General features: G+C 37.9%; 2 protein-coding genes across 4 annotated transcripts; one reads left to right on the top strand and one right to left on the bottom strand.

Annotated features, from left to right (window-relative positions):
• Positions 1 to 1,097: 1,097 nt before the first annotated feature.
• LOC134822314 (uncharacterized) lies at positions 1,098 to 10,004 on the bottom strand. Of its 3 annotated transcripts, none has more exons than XM_063833293.1 (13): positions 9,868 to 10,004; positions 7,858 to 7,951; positions 7,463 to 7,549; positions 7,076 to 7,196; positions 6,838 to 6,913; positions 6,545 to 6,628; positions 6,212 to 6,290; positions 5,772 to 5,893; positions 5,277 to 5,514; positions 3,848 to 3,961; positions 3,506 to 3,584; positions 2,736 to 2,850; positions 1,098 to 1,813 (listed from the first exon to the last, which is right to left on the bottom strand). In XM_063833293.1, exons 1-13 carry the CDS (start codon positions 9,901 to 9,903, stop codon positions 1,694 to 1,696), a joined length of 1,365 nt encoding a protein of 454 aa, XP_063689363.1. In that variant the 5' UTR covers positions 9,904 to 10,004; the 3' UTR covers positions 1,098 to 1,693. The 3 variants fall into 3 exon arrangements, with proteins under 3 accessions (XP_063689363.1, XP_063689364.1, XP_063689365.1); XM_063833294.1 differs by lacking the exon at positions 9,868 to 10,004 and adding an exon at positions 8,940 to 9,032; XM_063833295.1 differs by lacking the exon at positions 3,848 to 3,961 and having other exon boundaries at positions 1,598 to 1,813; positions 9,868 to 9,942.
• An 8,827-nt stretch (positions 10,005 to 18,831) lies between these two features.
• On the top strand, positions 18,832 to 20,589 carry LOC134822263 (hydrogenase maturation factor HoxX-like). The gene has a single exon (XM_063833169.1). The coding sequence runs from the start codon at positions 18,832 to 18,834 to the stop codon at positions 20,587 to 20,589; it is 1,758 nt and encodes a 585-aa protein (XP_063689239.1).
• The last annotated feature ends 1,542 nt before the right edge of the window (positions 20,590 to 22,131 follow it).

Raw genomic sequence — 22,131 nt, 5'->3', positions numbered from 1 at the left:
AGCAGTGATTATCACAGTGAATACCAGTGAATACCAGCGAATATCAGTGACAATTAGTGACTATTAGTGACTATCAGTGCGCCTTTGCCCATCACAGTCAAAGCAACGTCAAATTTTAATTACTCTTGATCAGAAAAGCAAATCAACATTTTAAGACTTTATTGGACCAAAGAACAATTAGTACGAACAATGAACAATAAGTATGAACAATTAACAGAATGTCTTTGTTTGTCCGAACTCCGAAGATCAAGGCATTAGTCAATGCAATCAAATTGAGTTTGTTCTTCGAGAATATCATAATTATATCATAACACAACCGCGCGAAAAGCTGGCCACAATATGCTTGAAATTGCAATAGAATCACACCTAAAATAACGGTACGTATAACGACCATGGTAACACATCTCCTAATCGATTACGTGATCCGTTTATACGTACCGTCAAGCTATACTATAGCTCTATAAGGTCTAACTTTAAAAGGACAGCTTTTTGCGACTGTGGTATGCACAATGGATTCGAAAAATTGACACGAGAACTATACCGTGTAAAAGTGCTCTACTAGTACTCGTGCCGTGCCGTGTAAAAGTGCTTTACCCGTGCCGTGCCGTACCGTGTAAAAGTGCTTTACCCGTGCCGTGCCGTACCGTGTAAAAGTGGTCTACCCGTGCCGTGCTGTGCCGTGTAAAAGTGCTCTACCCGTGCCGTGCCGTACCGTGTAAAAGTGGTCTACCCGTGCCGTGCCGTGCCGTGTAAATGTGCTCTACCCGTGCCGTGCCGTGCCGTGTAAAAGTGCTCTACCCGTGCCGTGCCGTGTAAAAGTGCTCTACCCGTGCCGTGCCGTTTAAAAGTGCTCTACCCGTGCCGTGCCGTGCCGTGTAAAAGTGTTCTACTCGTAACCCAGTTGAACAATGAAACTTGAATGTGATTATTCGAGTGAGACTGTAACTTTTGGAGGCTTACTCAACTTGTATTTTAATCTTGTTAACCTTTTAAACATTGTAAACGTTGTCGATCTTGTCAAAAATATGAATTCAGTGATAACAATTGTACATATTAATTTTAATCATTCATTGAAATTGGGAAAATTGAAACAAAACTTAACTTAAAATTGTCAAAATTACACTTCAAACAATAATTCCTCAAAAGGGTACAAAAAACTTTCAGAATATTATATCAATACCATGCATTATTTGATGATAATTATTTGGTGTTGTAAATGTACTTTATGTAGAAGGTAAATAAAAAATGTAATTATAAAAGTTCCCTTACAGCGTGTTGTTAACTGTTGAAAGTAGCTGTGTGAATGTTCATCTCGTCCACAATGTGAGACACCGAGGCGTATGTGCACACAATACCAACAGTTAACTGTTGAAAGTAGCTGTGTGAATGTTCATCTCGTCCACAATGTGAGACACCGAGGCGTATGTGCACACAATACCAACAGTTAACTGTTGAAAGTAGCTGTGTGAATGTTCATCTCGTCCACAATGTGAGACACCGAGGCGTATGTGCACACAATCCCAACAGTTAACTGTTGAAAGTAGCTGTGTGAATGTTCATCTCGTCTACAATGTGAGACACCGAGGCGTATGTGCACACAATCCCAACAGTTAACTGTTGAAAGTAGCTGTGTGAATGTTCATCTCGTCCACAATGTGAGACACCGAGGCGTATGTGCACACAATCCCAACAGTTAACTGTTGAAAGTAGCTGTGTGAATGTTCATCTCGTCCACTATGTGAGACACCGAGGCGTATGTGCACACAATCCCAGCTCCCATTCCAAAGGTTATCGAGAGTGCGTCTAGAGTTTTCTGAGGAGGGGTATAATACGTTAAATGATAATAATATATGATAGTAATACGTTATATACCTTTTTTATATAGGAGCATTTGTTTTTACGAACAAATTGTTAAAACAAATGAGGTGGCTTACATAACATAAGGATGGCATGAAGAATGAAGATGCTCTGCCTGCCTCTCGGGTGTGGCAACCCTCCAAGAATATTATGTGCTAAAACAGGACGAGAATTATAGTCACTAGGTCACTCCGGTTTTGTCCAGTTCCTCGGGCACAATAAGACGCTTAGTTTGTGTTTTGAAGTTGACAAATGGCATTTGTATTAATTTTTTGTTCATCAAAGACGTCGTTGACGGAGAGGTTATTAATCCTGAAAGTATATTATATTGCCCGCGCAGTTGTGCAATAGGTGGGTACTGCAAGCGCGAGACAGTTTGGAGCATGATCAAGATCTTTAAAAATGAAAGTAGCCACTTGAGACCTCCCAACTATTTATAAAAGCTTTAATGATGCCCAACAAAATTAGAGGCTGAGTAAATGGTGCTTGCTAGCTATGATCGGTAGATTACGATAGTACAAATCAAATGTAATTACCGTTTTACTTCTGCCGTCTCCCGACAAAGGCACTTCAATTCCGTTTTGAAATTTTGTATTCTTTTATCCTAGAACTTTCCATGAAAACCATCATAATTAATTTCCGGCCCCCAGAAGCATCCTTTTGAGAACTCAAAATGCAAAAATTGGCAAGTTTCCATAAACGATATTTTATTATCGGCGCTGATAATCGCTTATTGGGCGCTTTCTCGGCGCTTTTTTTTTAAATATGAGAAATCCTCTTAAAAACCTCATTTCGAAGTGCAACTTTGTTAGAAAACGCAAATTTACACGAAGGATCAGTTTATTAACGCTGTTATAGCTGAACAATCTGAAATGTACCTTAAAAGTTAACCATTTGTCTTTCTTTGCGAGTTTGATGTGAAAGAGGCTAGGCAGGATAAATACTGCAGTGTTAATGGTAGTCCCTCCAATCAGCGCCATTATCAGGTCAAATCTGAAACACAAGGAAATTATTGTCAGGTCAAATCTGAAACACAAGGAAATTATTGTCAGGTCAAATCTGAAACACAAGGAAATTATTATCAGGTCAAATCTGAAACACAAGGAAATTATTGTCAGGTCAAATCTGAAACACAAGGAAATTTTTATCAGGTCAAATCTGAAACACAAGGAAATTATTGTCAGGTCAAATCTGAAACACAAGGAAATTTTTATCAGGTCAAATCTGAAACACAAGGAAATTATTAGTATTATGGTTGCTCATCATCAGGCCTGTGTTTTGAGATCTACACTCAGATTGTTGTTAATTTAGATAAGTCATGGTCAGTAGCAAATCTTTATATAACCACATTGAACCAATCTGGGCGGCTGTACTTGATTTTATCGTTTACATAATGTCGCATTAACTCAATAAGTTGCTTCTACTAGGCACTTAAAGTCTTCGTTTAAATCACATAACCAGTGCTATACTTGACTAACCCAACCCACGATTATGATAAAGTGGTATTTAATGTCACAAATATATTGTGATGAAATGTTTAATTTTATTATATCTTGCCCTCTCCGAAACTAAACTTTTAAACGACCAACTATTTAAAAGTATTTAAAGTATTTAAAATACAGACAGGATTTTAAATTGTAAAACCCACCTGGGGATAGCTTCACATACGACTATTGCTACCGCCACATAGCCTATCCTGACTGCCACACGTTTAGCACTAAACAGCTCTGAGCACGGGATATGGAGTTATTAGTCAGGGTGGGGTCGTCACACCCCAAATTACTGGTCATTGAAAATATTGAAATATTGAAATCCAGAGCTGGTTAAGCGCAAGAACGGCAAGATTAAAGAGAATCATGTGGAATTACTTATAATAGTATAATATTAATAATGGCAATCAAACTACATGGTCTTAAGAAAGAAATCGATTAGAATGTTTCCATTAAAATCGCACTGATTGATAGCAACATTTTATAAAAATCACACTGACGTTTGTGTGGTGCTCCAATTGCTCCCTCTATCATAGCTGCTACAGGGTTCCCGAGGATAGTGGCGGACATTATTGCCTGTACTGCCACGAGCAGTAGGATACATGCGTTCAGAGCTGAAACAGGGACTGTTACACTGTTACACTGTTACACTGTTACACTGTTACACTGTTACACTGTTACACTGTTACACTGTTACACTGTTACACTGTTACACTGTTACACTGTTACACTGTTACACTGTTACACTGTTACACTGTTACACTGTTACACTGTTACACTGTTACACTGTTACACTGTTACACTGTTACACTGTTACACTGTTACACTGTTACACTGTTACACTGTTACACTGTTACACTGTTACACTGTTACACTGTTACACTGTTACACTGTTTCTCTCTCTCTCTCTCTCTCTCTCTCTCTCTCTCTCTCTCTCTCTCTCTCTCTCTCTCTCTCTCTCTCTCTCTCTCTCTCTCTCTCTCTCTCTCTCTCTCTCTCTCTCTCTCTGTTAAGGTCAACGGTTTCTGACTTCTTACTTTAAAAGGGAGAGGGAAGCCTTAAAGTTACACTGATCAACATATCTGAAATATTAGATATTGATAAGTTTGCGTGCCGCGTGTCTATATATAAAAATGCCATTTTCGGACGTGAGTAGAGTTATGATACAGGGTGGGTTAAAAGTCACTGGACATACGTTGGCCTTAATAGCTCAGTCACTGAGTGACCAATTGAAATAATTCTTTCTGGTACGACTTACTACCACCAATGGTTCGAGAAATTCATTTTTTTCAAATGAAGGTTCATTTTTGCATTTATTTGATAGTTTGGATAGTCTGATTGAGCTAAATTTTATTTAAATATGTTTGGCCATTCGAATTATGTTCGTCCTGAAAAAAATTAGAGTTGTAGCTTCTCAGATGGCCGAGATACGAACCATAACGAGTTTATTCATTACGTGTGATCAGGTGATTGGTTTACCTCACGTGATAAGGTCACCCTGTTAACTAAACCACCCCATTAAACATTATGGGAATCGTTAAGGCTGCCCAATTAAGGTGTCGTGTCACGGTGTCAATTAATCACCCAGTCAATTTTGTTAACGAGATACAGAAGACTTCACGTCATTTTTTCAGATCAGATGTAACATTTAATATAATAATCTACCGTCTCTGAAAAAATCAGGCGTCCAGCATAGCATGTTCAGAGAAAACAATATAGGTGTTTTAATTTTAAATGGACGTGGTCTAAGATATTCGAATTTTCAAATTTTGACGTCGGAATCCTCGAACCAGAAGGTACAGTATAGTATGCTATCTGCAAAGCAGCAGCTCTCAAATATAAAGCACGGCTGAGCTATTATAAGGCTGGAACGCATGTCCAGTGACTTTTGGCCCACCCTGTATATAAAATGTAAAATATATTAAAAACCTTTAAATTGAGGATCAATGTTGTGCAGGATATTAGGCTTCACACAATCCCCAAAGAACAGCATCCCGGTTATACCCACAGGGATATAGAGGACAAGTTTTATCAGAAAAGCGATAATGACTGATCCAGGGAAGTCCCTGGGTTTCTTCATTTCTTTCTGAAAGTTGGGAAACGCTGAGTGTCCTCCAAACGCAAACAGGAACTTCCCGAAACTCAGGAACCATGATTTCGCAGTTACCTGAAAGTAACAATGATATTCATTTCTAAAAGTGACTTCTATATGTTGAATGGAATTGAAGATTTTAATTCAAAATTAAGATAGCGTGATCAGTAATAACTGCAAGCCATCAAAGGCAATCACCAAGTCTCAGCTAGGATCACATCCCGATATGTATCTCTAAACAGTAATTAAAAGTTTGAATTTGAATGAAAGAACTAGTAATTAAATAGTGATTCACAATAATTAAATAGTAATTAAATAGTAAAACTTCAAACCTGGTACGGTTGGAAGTTGGGTGATTTTCCAGTCTGGAAGATTCCGTATATGATAAGCAGGGTAAATGTAACTGAGAGAACTGTAGCTAGTACAGGGACTAGGAGCGAGTCCCCTCCGGACCCTGTGAGGAAGGTTCGTCACAGTTGTCATTAATAATATTAATTAGCAAGTTAAATATCAGTTAATTAGCAGTTAATTAGCTTTGTCAAAGTTGTCAGTAAAGTGAGTAACAATATTAATTAGCAAATTAAATATCATATAATTAGCAGTTAATTAGCTTTTAGTTAACAAAGATATGCTTACTTTTACGGCGATATTTCATTGCAGTTTTAGAACACATACTTCCGCACTTAGATAATGTATTTCATCTCAAAAATAAAGATTGAGTTTTGAATTATTCAGAACCCTAAACTAAATTAAGTCTGTATTTTAAGCATACCAAAGAGAATGACTACAAGGAACACCAAAGCCATGATAGCAACACATGTCCGGTAACCAATACAATCCACCTCAAACTCCTGAAAGATGTAAAAAAGAGTATAAAAGCTATATGTAATATTGTCGAACATCAGTTTATTCAATATTATTTGTTCTTGTCCTTTATATCTAGATTTTGAGGTGGGCTCTGTCATGTTATACTCTAATTTTACCTATGAAAATAAGGTTAAATGTTGAGATAAAATTGAATATGGAGAAGAAAGTTCGAAGTTCAAAAGGGTAGTTATAATCAAAACAAAATGTCCCACTCAGAAACATAAATAGTTACACTTACAATGAAAAGAAATCGGGACAGACTTTGTGCAGCAATGAGGATATAGGCACAACATCCGCCAACTAGTGTAACATTGGCGCACACCTGAAATAGTAGGTTTTATCCGAATATGAACATAATTTATGAACCAGAGAATAAGCGTCTTAAACCAAACAATCGGTATTTTTTTTTGATTTTCCAACGTTAAACCATCATCTAAAACATCACCTAAAATCAGTGTAATTATTAGATTTGAAGCTCTCAACCAGATAAGTTCAACTGGATAATTATAATTATTATAATTAAGTATTAACCTGTACAGCAACTTCGCCACACTTTCCAAACGCAGAATTTCCGATACATTGGTATGGTTTCGCGCAGCGAGGATACCTGAAGAAAAACTTATTTTGAATCAGACAATTCTTCAACGATTCTGGGATAGTTGATTAAACAATTCGTTTGAACTTTGAAATGTATTCCAGAAAATCGCGATTTATTTTTTTTAATTTTGAAACATATTCTAAGTATATTTTAAACACATTGAACACTCACTGATCCCTGACATGCATCCAGTTTCTACTGAGAGTAAGGCCGGTATAGGTGGCAACAGCTACACACAGGAACATTAGGGCGAATCCGGAGTACCCAGAGTAGGCCAATGCTTGCGGCACTCCTGCATAGACGGGAGGGTATAGATCAAGTTTTGTGCTATTTCTGTTATTTCTGTTATATTTGTGTTATTTGAGATATTTGTGTTATTTGATGGGTTTAAGATTTAGATTTCAAGCAACTCAAACTTGTTTAGCCATGCCTGGTGAATGTAACCATAATTTATCGTGCACAGTTAAGAATTTAAATGTAAACATTTATGAAAAAATGTAGAAAATCATGTTCAGATGTCTGGCAACCACGAAACATATTTGTTGTCATACAACTTACCTAAAATTCCAGATCCAGTCATTTCTCCGACGATGAACAGTGCGGTGGCGAATATCCCCATTTTTCCGGGATCAACACTCGATTTCCCTGTCCAGGAAAACTTTTACAAATCAGGAGTGTTAATGTGAAGAAGTAAAGCATAATAAAGAGCATTGTGACATTTGTATCGCTAATTTATCATTAATCTGGGATAAAATGTGCTGCTGTTGGAGTACCCTCTAGGAGAGAAGCTTCAATAGACTCATACTCACCCTCCAGGAGAGAAGCTTCAATAGACTCATACTCGCCCTCCAGGAGAGAAGCTTCAATAGACTCATACTTACCCTCCGGGAGAGAAGCTTCAATAGACTCATACTTACCCTCCAGGAGAGAAGCTTCAATAGACTCATACTCACCCTCCAGGAGAGAAGTTTCAATAGATTCGTACTCATCTTCAAGCTCATACTCCATCTCTAAATCACGTCCTGACTGACTAACACGCTTCAGCTTCTGAAATATAATACTGTTTTAATACTTTCCACACTACAGTGTAACCAGGACGACAACCTTGAAACTGGCTGGAGGGGGTTCGTAGTCCCCCAGCATAGCAAACTTGTCTTTCACATTTTAACGTTCTGATAAATCCTATAGTTAAGTCTAATTATCAGTGAATTTTAATGTTCTAATAAATCCTATAGTTTAGTCCAGTTATCAGCAGGGAAAAAAGGAAATCGCGGCATGTGCGGAATCACGATTTTTTGGGCAAAATAATCGCGATTTTCTTTTGTCCCTGGTTATCAGTAAAACATTTTATTATTATCGCAGAAGACACAGCCACAGTTTTAACTCATCATGTGATATGATATACAGTCTAGCTCGATAACAGTGGAAACTTAATACTCGTATTATATAACTGAGGTCTTGGTCATAATCATAGATTATAAGACATGTAATTTAAACTTTTCCATATCAGAAGTCACAGGTTCTAGTAATTTTGTTAAAGGTGCAAACAGTTATATTCTCAGATAAATACGTGACTTTTAAAATTTTCTGTTTGGATTCATACGAAGAGCGATTATTTTCATGAGCATGGGCAACCAAAATTAAGAAAAACATACCCCAAGCATCATCAAGCAAAATATCTAAAGATTAACGAAAGTTTTCGTTTTTAACGTTAATTTTTTAACGTTGCAATATTTTGAACACTGACAGTTGCAATATTTTGAATACTGACTATCGTGACTAGGAACGATCGTGTATTAATGATAAGTGACTTAATAACAATTGACTCACGGATAAAACATGGGCTGATATGATAAGCTGAGCAAATAATTTATTCACCAAGCATATTTTAAATCAATAATGGCTTCATTTTTTGACTGATGTTAAGTAATTGACAGACCTTTTGTTTCAAAATTGTTTAAAATTGCATTGAAAGTCAAGACAGTGTCAATAGAAATTTAAAGGTTAAGTAAATAAATCCAAAGCTGGCACTCACAATTCCATCAACCATGGTAAAATTATTTGAACTGGAAGGCTCAGATAGGTATCAAGACAGTTAATTTTGCGCACGGTTATACTAAATAAAACCGTGAAAAGACCTAAGTCTAATTGCAAAAGAGAGAGTTCACAAAACAAGTTCTTGGGTGGCTCAAAAAGTTTTCCCTCCACAGAAATCACATTGCCGACGTGCTGCTAAGTTGATTTATAACGTGACTGGCAGTGAGGGGTCACATGATTGGTCCTCTGCAAATGCATGGTGCAGTATCCTTAATCTAATTGTTTCTGTAAACGGTATGACTTTCAGGTAATTACAAGCGGACATGTGCCACACCATTTTTGGGGTACGGCATGTGAATTAATTTGCTCAATTTCAATTTCTTATCGCGTTGTAATCAAGGTTTTTCCGATATTACTGATTATAGTTGTTTTCATATCAATCCTTTCTGGCACTGCAGTTTTGGAAACTTTACAGAAGTATTTGATGACGTCTAAGATAACACTGTGAAAGTTTCGGCTTACTTCATATTGCGGTCTTTAAAAGCATTTAGGACATGCAAGTATGCCTGTATTAAAATATGTACGGAAATTTCCAACTGATAGCAGATTAGTGCCCCAGTGCATCATATTACTGTTTAAATTTTAAATGAATTATTAGGAAATTAAAAAATATGAAATCTAAGATTACAATCTCTTCATTTAGGTCTAGGATCATTGTACATAGTACATAGAACATTATACATTATACATTATACATAAGCTGATACACGATGTCTTTGTATTGTGAGAAAAAGGATAGCTAATTTATGTACAACTTTTTAAGAAGTAAGAGCTAGGCACCCTAGCTGTAGTTATAAGGATATATATAAGTCAAAAACAATTCAGTGATAAATCTCATCGAGCAGAAAATATGTAATCAAACGTACCGCAGTTATTTGAGTGAACACATCATCATTTTCCATACCATCTCTTAACAAAGATTACAAGGAATACTTAACAGTGTACAATCAAAAATAAATACAATAGATAAAAGGAATACAAGGAATACAAGGAATTCAAAGAAAAGAAAGAAAACAAAGAATATAAGGAATACAAGGAATGCTAGAAATACAAAAAACCGCAAGGAATACAAGGAATACAAGGAATACAGATAATATGCAGTTTTGTTACGATTTGATAATCATAACTCTCTTATCTCTCGTTTATCGCTACATCATAAGTCATAACTGCCGCTATTGAATTAACAAGTACATGTACGTGATGGAAGACATGGATTTACTTCAAAGAATTATCAGATCGCTCTAAATTTTTTCGATGAAAGTTACGAGCTGAAGCAACTCTGATACCTGGAGGGGGATTTGTTTTAAGACATATAAGAGATACGAGAAGTTTGTTTTTTTAGCAGGAACTTTAAAAATACATGTGTAACTCGTCTTCAGCTCTGATACGTCCGCATAAAACCTCTGATACGTCCGCATAAAACCCTACGGTACGTAGGATGTTTGATTAGACAAAATACAGGTGGAAATTATTTCGTAGGTTCTAAAATGACTCGTCCAGATCCAGTCTTAACCTTCAATTGGACACAACTCACTAGCTGAAATAGCTTTGAATTTTGATACGTTATTACCTGTAAGACTGGCCTCCAGCTCGCCATCACAATGCATGACCGTGCCTCTTATATTCACAATACTATTTACCCCCTTTACTATTTACCCCCCTTTACTATTTACCCCCTTTATTATTTACCTCCTTTATTATTTACCCCCTTAACTTTTATACCCCCTTTACTATTATACCCCCTTTACTATTATATACCCCGTTATTGTTTTTCAGCCATTAAGACTCGTCGAAAGTAGTTCAGCAGCAGCACCCTACCCATTATTATGGTTTTTGGTCAAATTTTGTATATGCAAATAGTGTGAGTTGCAGTACTTGTCAAAGAGCTGAGTAGCTTGATACGTGTACTTATAATGATATATTGAATACTAGTGACATCTAAGATGAGAAGTACGGACTAGTCGTACTTTTTTAATTCGAAGGTGTCATAGAATGTATTTATTAATTTTAAATTTAAATGTTTATTGAAAAGTACTGTCCAAAAAAAACACGCGCATGGTAGCAGCTAGAATTAGAAATGCTGAGTGCATTCGTTTATTTATTTTTATTCAATAGCTACTAGCCGTACTCATTTGTTTTATATTTTCAATAATCAGTTTGCAATTGTTGTTATCTTTAGTTTTTATTATTATTTTGTTTCTCGTCATTTGAAAGGGGAAAACATAAAAAAGACTGCAGTTTTGCCTTTAATTTAAGACAAAATAATAGTAACGATTAAACCTTCGATGGCAGCAGGATAGCATACAACTTCGGCAACGGGGTTATAAACAAATATTTCAACAGCGGGGTACAAATTTGACAGCAGGATAGGATACAGTTTCGGCAACAGGGTTTTAGACGATTGTTTCGGGCAGCAGGATACGACTTTGCCAGCAGGATAGGATACAACTTCGGCAACAGGGTTGTAGACGATTGTTTCAGGGCAGCGGGATACGGCAGCGGGGTTAAACTAAAAATCAATGTCCAAAAAGGCGTTGAGATCCTGAAATATATAACCGGGTTTAACAATATTATTTGAAATAAGTATACTATAGTTGAATTATAATAAATTCAACTCATTCTGAATAAACGTCAATATAACAGTATTACTTGTGTATATACATATGTGCTTTGTAACAAAGTCATGAAAAAACTAGTTTAGAAAGAAAACAATTAGTTACTCACGAGGGACTTTCCTTTGCTAGTGGTAGCAGTAGCTGCGGGTAATCGGGGTGTTCTTTTCTTTTTATAGCCGGGGCAGTGACAGGCTGCTTTTCGAACACTTTCAGGGTTACATACCCATTCGTAGTGGCGGCAATGCCTTCAATTAGGTCCCCGTTCTGAAATTTTTTATTCATGAGAAAACATGTTCTTTTCTCTCAGTAGGATACAACATAGATAACATTTTTCTGACTAAGATGAAGATTTGTTTATTCATTAAAGTTTCTTATATTTATTTAAGGATTAATTATTATTATTATAAATAAAGTCAATATTTGTGAATCATGTATTAAAAAAATATAATATCCACTAAGACTTACCACGAATCGGTCTTCTTCATCAGGAAAGTATGAACACACCTTAGTGTGCTCGCCTACAACGGCAAACATTTGCATTGGTTTGCCGTTGTTAGTTGACTTATTGCGAAGGAACTTGATTTGCCCCTAATTAACGTACGTATATCTCTTTTCCTGGCTTGTCGATTCCATGGCTAAAGTAAAAATCGAATTAATATAAGAAACAACATGAAAATAGTTCAATACTAGTTCATAGAGCAAAACTCGGTCTAAATACATAACACGGTTTTAACAATATAGATGATACTAGGAGACATTTCAAAACAACGGTAGAACTTCAAAATCTGAGGTACAGTAGTTTCTAGAACAAAGTGAGATTCCTTCCCCGCTAAGAGTCACTCAACATCTAATTAGGAAAGTAAGGAATAGCAAATGGTAGAAATTAATACTCTCCTAACTTCGTCTTAACTTAAGTAATAACACAGAGTTTGTTTGCGTGCAATCATTGCTATGGTAACTGCAACTACTGTCATGTAGCATAGTAAGCAGTGTCATAGTAACGGCAACTGGCAAGAGAGGTGGCGAGAGAGCACGAGAAGTGGCGAGAGAACACGAGTTATATTTCGAACAGGTAAAATTCTCTTGATGAAGGCGGATGCTAGAATACTTGTCCGTCGAACCACTGATGCATCTCAGACCACTGCACGGTTCCGAACAGAGGACATTCCTTAAATACCTTCTCAGCGGACCAGAACGTGTTCCTAAAAGCATTTTTTCTTAATCAGATTTTTGTTAATTTACGGTCACGGCACGGCTAACATGGAGGGAGCGTGGTGGCGCGTCCTTAGTCACGTGATTTTATCTTGACAGTTAGTATAGTACTAATGCAAGTTTACATCCCTACAGGAAAAACAATTAATCTCAGACCACTGCACGGTTCCGAACAGAGTTCATTCCTTAAATACCATCTCAGCGGACCAGAACGTGTTCCCAAAAAGCATTTTTTTTAATTAGATTTTTGTTAATTTACGGTCATGGTACAGCTAATGGAGGGAGCGTGGTGGCATGTTCTTAGTCACGTGATTTTATCTTGACAGTTAGTATAGTACTATAATGCAATTGTTTCCATCCCTACAGGAAAAACAATTAATCTCAGATCACTGCACAGTTCCGAACAGAGCAGTTGACCAATGGTAAAATGCTCGTATATTCTGCACCTATTTCTTTTTATTTAAAGTACTTTATTTAAAGTTAGAGCGGCAACCTTCATGCATGCTTGAATGAACCGACTCTAATGGTGTTGAAAAGTTATAATGTTTTGAAAACAGACTGAGTTATAAAGTGAATATACAATATACATAGTTTAACAACCAAACTGAGTTATAAAGTGAATATAGCTTTACAACCAAACTGAGTTATAAGTATATAACTTTAAAACTACTCTAAGTATGTAGTGAGGTATAATGAGCAATATTACCCTCTGAAGTGGTTTTATCTTAGACAACTTTAGGTTAACCTTAACATCACGTGGAGCGTTCCTAGCACTGTTCCATTACCTCCCCTCAGTAATATAGACTATAACAACGTCGGACAATGTCCTTGGCAGCACGATTTACCGTAATATCTAGAGGCTGGAACAAGTTTGTCATGTTGGCGGGGACTAGCTCATGAACTATGTTGTTGAGTGCCATAATTTCGTTGACTTTTTCCACCAAGTGACCCTTGAAAACATCATATACTAGACACTAGTAGAGTTTTCTGTGCCTCTGGCAGACCAAGGAGAACCTTTCCGTCGTTAATTTACGGCACAATAAAGTTCTCATAGTTGTCATATTCTGGACAAAATGTTCGAAGTGGAAAAATTTTTGAAAAAAATTCAACGGACTTTAACTTGGACGGACCTTAAATAAACGGACTTTATTTGAACGGACATTAAGATGAACGTTAGGGCCTCCAGCGTTCAATTAATGTCCGTCCAAATAAGGTCCGATAAGGTAAGATCTTTAATTTGATCATGTGCAAAAACTATTATACTGTAATTTTTATTGAATTTTATCATTTATAGATTTTCGTTGTGTAATTTTTTTCCGTTCACGCAATTTCCGGTCAATTAAGGATAATAATATAAAGTATGTAAGCTGTAATATGTAGTATCTAGCACATCACCTACAATCCTCATTACATTACTATTACTCTATTAGTACAATATCTTGATTTGCAAATTGCGTTGACATAATGTTGCTTGGTTGAGGATCAGACATCAAAACCACTGCCACGTAGCCAGTAATGGGACTTTTAGCCTACCTAGACAATATCGACTTGCCTACCCTGACAATATTTCCCAAAAAGCGAACATGTTTATGTTTTCAAGGCTAAAATAAGGTTCTACAGCTATTTCTGTGTTCAGGATGCTGGATAATGTGGAAAAATTCTTCAATTTTCTCAAACATTACCTAAAAAGCTAAAAGACTCGTTGAGATGACGCCTAAGATCAAAATTCTCGGCGAGATAATTTTGCGTAACACCCTGATATTCATTTGTAAGTTACTTTATCGGACATTATTTGAACGGACATTAATTGAGGCCCTACTCCTAACGTTCATCTTAATGTCCGTTCAATTTCAAATGATGTCCGCCGTTTAAGGTCCGTCCAAATATAATTAAATTCCATTAAATATTTTTCAAAAATCATTTCACTGTTACTAACTGCTGATGGACTCTGATACGATTCGTTGATTATTTCGACGTATTGTTTACAGCTTACATTCTTGATTCTTTGATTCTACCTTATCGTTAAGATAAAAGGACGATTAACAGGCAACGTTACGCCAGTCCCCCGTTACCTGATCTCGAGGTGACGTACGACACCTCGTTAACCCAATCAATGTCTGGAAGGCTGCAAATTTTCACATGCCAATGACTTAAGATTCTTAAGGAGTTGTGCGAAATGACGACACAAAGACTCCGCAGAATTATGAGCTACCAGATCCTGGTGGAAGCTAAGCGGTCCATGATATCACGACAGGACCTATTAAGTTTTTGTGTCTCAGTCATTTTTCGTCAGATTTTGATAAAATTTATATATGAACTCAAGAAACCAGCAGCTATAAAAGAGGAACACCCGAAAAATATATTTTTGGTTAAGTTAAAGGTACATTTTGGCGACAAACGCGGGCTTGGAACATTCTTAAATTATGCTTTGACAATAGCATGTCTAAACACTAAAGTAAAGAGCAGCAAAATATACGAAATTTCGTGAGCTATGTAAAATATCCGAATCTGAACTGGTTTCTAACAAATAAAAATCTTAACGATTTTGTTGCAGGGGGTCTATATGATTCGGATGTGACTGGCGGTGACGTGAGATGATAGTTGCGGAATTTGGAAGAAGCGGGAGTGGCGGTTGGGGGGGGGGGGAGGGGGTCTGCGGCGTGCCGGGCTGGGAACAATATATTGAGGTATATATGAACTTATGAAGTAATAATTCACATCTCATTGTGTTGTTCAGTTTCACGGCTTGGTGCGGTGTGGATTCTTTTAGCCGTTATTTATGTTTCTTTTGAAGTTTGTGATCGTTGTTTCGTGATTTTGCCGGTTGTATTTGGGTTATGTGGATTTTCTGTGATGAGTACGTGGTTGATTCGTGTTGTTACTTTTTGATTGGTTAGGTTTTAAGATGTTATTTCTTTATTTGTTGTTGTAATATGTCGTAGTATTGATAGATTATTTTAACATTGCAATTTTGCAGCTATGTAAGTTATCAAACGTAAGTTATCAAACGTCGACAAAGAATTTTGTTTTTACTACACTGAGTGGAGACTCTTACTTCGTCAACTACAATTCAAAATAAATGATTGACCCACTCATATAAGAGCGAAAAAAGACTATCAAAATCTTAACCTGCAATTAGCACATATTTATTAAATAACATATATATATCTATATCTATATATCTGTCATCTCTACTATAATTCAGAGAATTATTTATGCTGTCTGTAGAATGTAGAATGTATGTACGACCGCCCACGTGCAAATTAGACGAGAAATAGGAAGTTGCATAGTGACCATAGTAACGAGGGTTGTTACACGCACGTGCACGTGCAATGATTGTTTTAACGTCATTTTGATCGGTTTTGTTGATATTACGTTGTGTTTAGTGCGAGCAACATTTTAATCAGCTGTATCTTCGGTTGTGTAGGATACTTTTTGACGCGATTAAAACAGACTGCCAAAGATTACTATCAATATTAGATTCCTTCCTGTGACCACGGGTTTTCTAGTCTCTACTGTAATTCAGAGAATTATTTATGCTGTCTGTAGAAAGTCTGTACGACCGCCCACGTGCAAATTAGACGAGTAATAGGAAGTTACATAGTGACCATAGTGACCATAGTAACGGGGGTTGTTACACGCACGTGCACGTGCAATTATTGTTTTAACGTCATTTTGATCGGTTTTGTTGATACTTTGATATTACGTTGTGTTTAGTGCGAGCAACATTTTAATCAGCTGTATCTTCGGTTGTGTAGGATACTTTTTGACGCGATTAAAACAGACTGCCAAAGAATAATATCAATATTAGATTCCTTCCTGTGACCACGGGTTTTCTAGTTATCTTATATAATATTTATCGTCTGGATTTATATCTAGCATGATTTAACAAAACACCGCGTAGACTTTCAAGTGATCCCTGAACACACGGAATTTATAATAGTTGTGTTATCTTACACAAATTTTATTCCAACAAATTGTAGGTACACGCTTAAACAATAAACTGTTGCTAACTACAATATCTAATTGTGATTTTCTAAAATGACTCAATTTGAATCTGTTGGATCAACAGAAGTTCTCTGTCTGCAATGCCAGTAAAGTTTCAGCCTCTTTTGTTATATTTATTAGTTGCCGCAGTCGTGAAATCATCTCTCCGTCACGTACATCTCTCCTGTCATGAAAATGGTAGTACCCTAAATTTTAGGAGTGTTACATCTTGGTGACAGTTGATTTTAGATTTATCTGATTTCCGGGAGAAATCTCTTTATAATTTAATAATAAAAATTGCCCCTCGTACTATACCTGCATTCCTCCCTTATTATGATTACATTGTTTTCTTTATTCTGATACTGCAGTTCCTAAACGAAGCAATTCACCTGCAGTTACCACTCCACCTAATTTAATACGTCAAAACTATTACCGTCCTTTTTGCTTTTCGCCTGGGCTGGTGCATCTCTCGAACTTTAGTGTCGTCGTTCTTCTGTTATAATAGTGTGTGAGCTTTGCCACAAGTCTAAGTCTACTATCTTCTAAAGTTAAAAGCAAAATTGCGAACTTTTCGTTGCCTAAAATAGTGTAATTCATAATTCTTTAAATAGCAACATTTGTTTCCATAAGTGACTGGCAGTTTAATACTACAGCGCTAGTGTGCTTAGTAATACTAGTAGTACTCTTATTACTTTATATATATATATATGTAGAAAGCCCGTGGTCACAGGAAAGAAGAAAATAGCATTCTTTGATAGTAAGTTTTTATCGTATCAAAAAATATTCATCACAACAGAAGATATAGCCGATAATTGTATATAAAACACCGGAAAACACTTAGGTAACTCCACACAACGAAATTACGAAAAAACCGATCAAAACGATCGAAAAACTCATAAGCTGGTGGAGGTTCGTAGTCCCCAGTATACCAAACCTGAGTAGTTGTTTTCATGCCAGCTTTTTGGAAAGAGGGGAGCACTTGGACGAAGCCCCCGGAAAATTTCGCTAGATAATGGCTTTCTAGAAGCTCGGAGAGCATTATACAATGTGAAATTTGACCGTATTTCCATATGTTCTAGATTGTCCTTAATCCTAGCGCCTACGCTTTTTTTTAATGAATTCAATTCAGAAAAGTGCTCTCAAGGGCCGGCAGGGAGCAGTGCTCCCTGCCTAGTGCCTGTCCCAAAGGGAAGATCACGTTCCCCCGGCCCCAGTGGGCCAATGCTTTCCCTGGCTACGGGTATGGTTGTTTTCGTATATTATCACATCTTCAATCTTACTGACTTGTTAATAAACTGCATTTATTTGATAGTTATGATAGTCGGATCGAGCTACATTTTGTTGAATTGTGTTTGGCCATTCGAATAACGTTTGTCCTGAAAAATATTAGAACGTAGCTTCTCAGATGACCGAGATATGAAGCATAACAAGTTTATTCATTACGTGTGATCAGGTGATTGGTTTACCTAATCACGTGATTAGGTGACCCCGTTAACCACCCCGTTAAACATTATTGGAATTGTTAAGGGTGCCCAATTAAGGTGTCGTATCACAGTGTCACATAATCACCCAGTCAATTAAATTAACGAGATACAGAAAATGCTTGATAACTTAGGCGTTCACAGAAAACAATATAGGTGTTTTAATATTGAATGGGCGTGGTCTAAAATATTCCATCAAATTTTGACGACGGAATCCTCGAACCATTTAGTACAGTATGCCATCTGCAAAGCAACAGCTCTCAAATATAAAACACGGCGGAGTTATTAAGGCCAACGTATGTCCACTGACTTTTGGCCCACCCTGTATCAAATCGAAATTTATTTGACATTGGTTTTTCTTTTTCAAATCAATTTTAAAACGGCATGGCGGGTTTGAGCCATAAAATTCCAATTCAATTTCAATATTAAAATAGAAAACGATTTGACATCAGTTTTTTAATCGATTTTAAAACGATGGCGGGTCTGAGCCACCATACCTCTCTTATTTCATAATATGTTATGTCATCGCAGTGAAATGTTGACGAGAATCGAGTATACCAAACCGCTCAAAATACTGCTGATGTCCACCAAGCACAACGCGCTCAGTCAGCGAATTGCACTGGAACTCCAACGGAAAAACTACAACATCAAAATCCAGGAAGTTCAAACAAGAGAATGCATGATATCCGCTGAGCAGAGAGAAAATCCCGATCTGATTATCTGTCCCTTCCTGAAGACGAGGATCCCCAGGGAACTATGGAGTAGGAAGCCCTGCTTGATCCTGCATCCGGGAATAGAGGGGGACCGTGGAGCCACGTCTCTGGACTGGGCTATCAAAGACAAGAGGGCTGAGTGGGGTGCCACCGTCTTACAGGCTGATGATCAGTTTGATCATGGTCCCATTTGGAGTACGGGAAACTTTCCCATGAACCGTCCTGACCAGAATACCCTGACTAAAGCGAGTGTATACGGGCACGAAGTTACGGACACAGCCGCTCATTGCATGACCCAAGCCATAGAGCACTTCACCAACAGCACCCCTCCTCGGACCCTGGACTACAGCAGAGCGGAAGTGCAGGGTGAACTTGTACGCAACATGCGACGACAGGACCGTGTCATCAATTGGAACGAGGAGCAGGAGAGTGTGGCTCTGCGTGTAAAAATGTCTGACTCCTCTCCGGGCGCCATTGCCAGCTTTCAACTGACTAGTGATAGCCAGCCGTTCTGGAGTGAATTGTTCCGGGCCTTCGGGGCACATCTGGAGACGGGGGATCTGAGGAACCTAAAGGGAGAGCCGGGGCAAATCTTAGGACAGCGTGATAACGCCATCCTGGTAAAATGTGGCAAGGGAGCCTTGTGGCTCTCGCATTTGAAATGTGACCTAATCAAGCTCCCTGCTATGACTTGGATTAGAAGAAAAAACCCCCACTGTGACCACATCCCAGTCCTGGAAGAGAACATACTTACAGACAGCCGGGCACCTCTTCCCTTAGTGCCGTACGGTCAGACCCCAGCAACATTCCACTTCCAGGAAATTTGGGTTACCATGACCGCAGACGGAGTGTTCTTTGTTAACTTTAACTTCTACAACGGCGCCATGAGCACTTACCAGGCCAAGAATTTGGAGTCAATTCTACGACGAGTTGAAGAGAGTGGTCTTTGCAAAGTTATCGTTCTTAAGGGTGGGTACAACTTCTTCAGTAACGGAATAAACCTGAACACGATTGAAAGCTCGTCCGATCCAGTAAGTGAGTCGTGGAGTAACATAAACGCTATTAACGACGTCGTGCGCCGTATTGCAACCAGCAGCAAGATCACAATCTCAGCTCTGCAAGGTAACGCTGGAGCGGGGGGTTTCATGATGTCACTTGCGAGTGACATGGTGGTGGCACGACAGGGGGTGATACTGAACCCCCATTACCGGCGCATGCATCTCACTGGATCAGAGTACCACACCTACTTCCTGGCTGAGCGGTTGGGTGAGGCGGAGGCGAGTCAACTGTTGGACACAGCAGAGCCTGTGCTAGCGGAGACAGCAGTGGATACAGGGCTAGTGGACCAGGTGTTGGGGTATGGTGTGGTGCAGTTTCAGGAGCAGGTGGAGGACCTGGCGAGACGGATGGCCCGGTACGGTACAGTTCCACGGGTTACTTTGAGGAGGGAAGAGCGGAAGAAGGTACAGGACTTTCCTCAGTTACTGGAGCGGCGAAGGGCCATGGAGCTGGAAGCCATGGCAAGGGACTTTAGAGGGGCCTCGTACGCGGAGGCACGCCGAGCTTTTGTTCTTCATTAGATTTAGTGTGAGTTACTTGTGCAGGCGCTAGCACTACCCAAGAAGCTCAACAAGCGGAATTCCATGCAAGTTTATGGTTATGTTTATGGTAAGGGTTATCGCGGATTGCGGAATACCTATGGTCGGGTTCTTGGATACTGCCTTTTTTATACAACTTTTACGTTTGAAAATTCAATATGTTTTTTCAATTTTGAGATTTATTTATAAATTAAAACAATTCGAAAATTTTATTTCAAACTTGGTATTAACTACTAGTAAACATCTTGATTCCCCATTTCTCAATCGATTGTTTTATTTTATCAATAAGTGCTGGGCGTGAGAGGAAAATGGCCCGCAACACTTTCCTAGTGATGGCCCTCGACCGTTAATCACTGGTCCAGTCAATGGCTTAAGAATACCAAAAAATATCAAAATATCAAAAAATCAAAGAATATTAAAAACTACTATTCGAGAATGAGTCACTCTTATAATTCAAAGTTTTCCCCTGCGATCGCCCATGTGCAAACTGCAAATTCAGAGTTGCTTTTGTTTACTGTGCGAGTACTAAGCAAATGCAGGAGCATTTTAATTTGCTGTTAGTTGCCAAATATTTAGCATTCACGTGTACGCATTGTCTGAAATTTGGAATTTACATCGTTGTAAGTACGGCAATTTAATGCACAAATGCACGTTTGTCATGCAAAGATGACGGCTTTATTGGCACGACATTATGATGGTTTATATTGTCATTACGTTGTGTTCAGTGTGTTTTACACTATCACCGGTTTTGTCTTCGGCTGGGATTGATAATCTAAAGTTAAAAGGACGTGATACCTGTTGATCTCATTACACGAGGTTGTCTATAACTGTCGCCTGTTGTATTGTCGGTGATTTGGCGGAGTGAACATTGCCAATGCCACCCAATTAGCCGCTCAGCTTATTTCAGACCTATTCTGAAGAAGTCATTTTCTGCACACAGCTATCTGTTAAAGCTTCAATCACGCACAGCCATGTTTTTAGATATGGGCTACAGATGACATCCAGCTCACGAACAAAACTTACTAGGCCGTGCGCCATCGACCGTAAAACGCGCGCGCTGACCATTGCACAATATTGAATTTGAACATTGAATGGTTTTTTTAGCTCGTATTTCGGCCAGCACATTATTTTGGAAACAATCAAAAAGTTATAATAATTCCCATATAACATTTTTTTGAAATTTGATCAGCTTACGTAAACATTTATGTACTGAACCTAAATTAGTTTGAGTAATTTCGATGGTCAGAATTTGAGTTATCAACGAATTTATACCTATTTTGTCATTTTTAGACCTTTTAATCAAAGCCAATCTCTCCCAACTAATTAGGTTCGGTAGGTAAATATGATTAGAAGGTTCTGACAAATTTTTAGCATGATTCATGTCCAGGGACCAAAAATATGACAGAATAATACGACAAAAATCAACAAATTTCGTCAAATAACGCGACTTTTACACTTAATTTTGCTCCAAAAGCCGCGCACCATCAAATATGGCACCTAAGCGAAACTTACTGATCATTCCAA

The sequence above is a fragment of the Bolinopsis microptera genome, chromosome 10 (genome assembly GCF_026151205.1).
Source record: "Bolinopsis microptera isolate Bmic1 chromosome 10, MBARI_Bmic_1.0, whole genome shotgun sequence".
Classification (NCBI taxonomy): Eukaryota; Metazoa; Ctenophora; class Tentaculata; order Lobata; family Bolinopsidae; genus Bolinopsis; species Bolinopsis microptera.
Note: the sequence above shows the minus strand (reverse complement) of the source record. Positions and strands in the feature narration are given on the sequence as shown.

Bases quoted from the DNA above. Each gene is read 5' to 3' on its own strand.
- LOC134822263 (XM_063833169.1), top strand. From the start codon at position 18,832: ATGTTGACGAGAATCGAGTATACCAAACCGCTCAAAATACTGCTGATG.
- LOC134822314 (XM_063833293.1), bottom strand. From the start codon at position 9,903: ATGGAAAATGATGATGTGTTCACTCAAATAACTGCG. The intron at 7,952-9,867 runs GTACGTTTGATT...ATTATATTTCAG, and splicing joins TGTTCACTCAAATAACTGCG to AAGCTGAAGCGTGTTAGTCA. The intron at 7,197-7,462 runs GTAAGTTGTATG...CCGTCTATGCAG, and splicing joins GACTGGATCTGGAATTTTAG to GAGTGCCGCAAGCATTGGCC.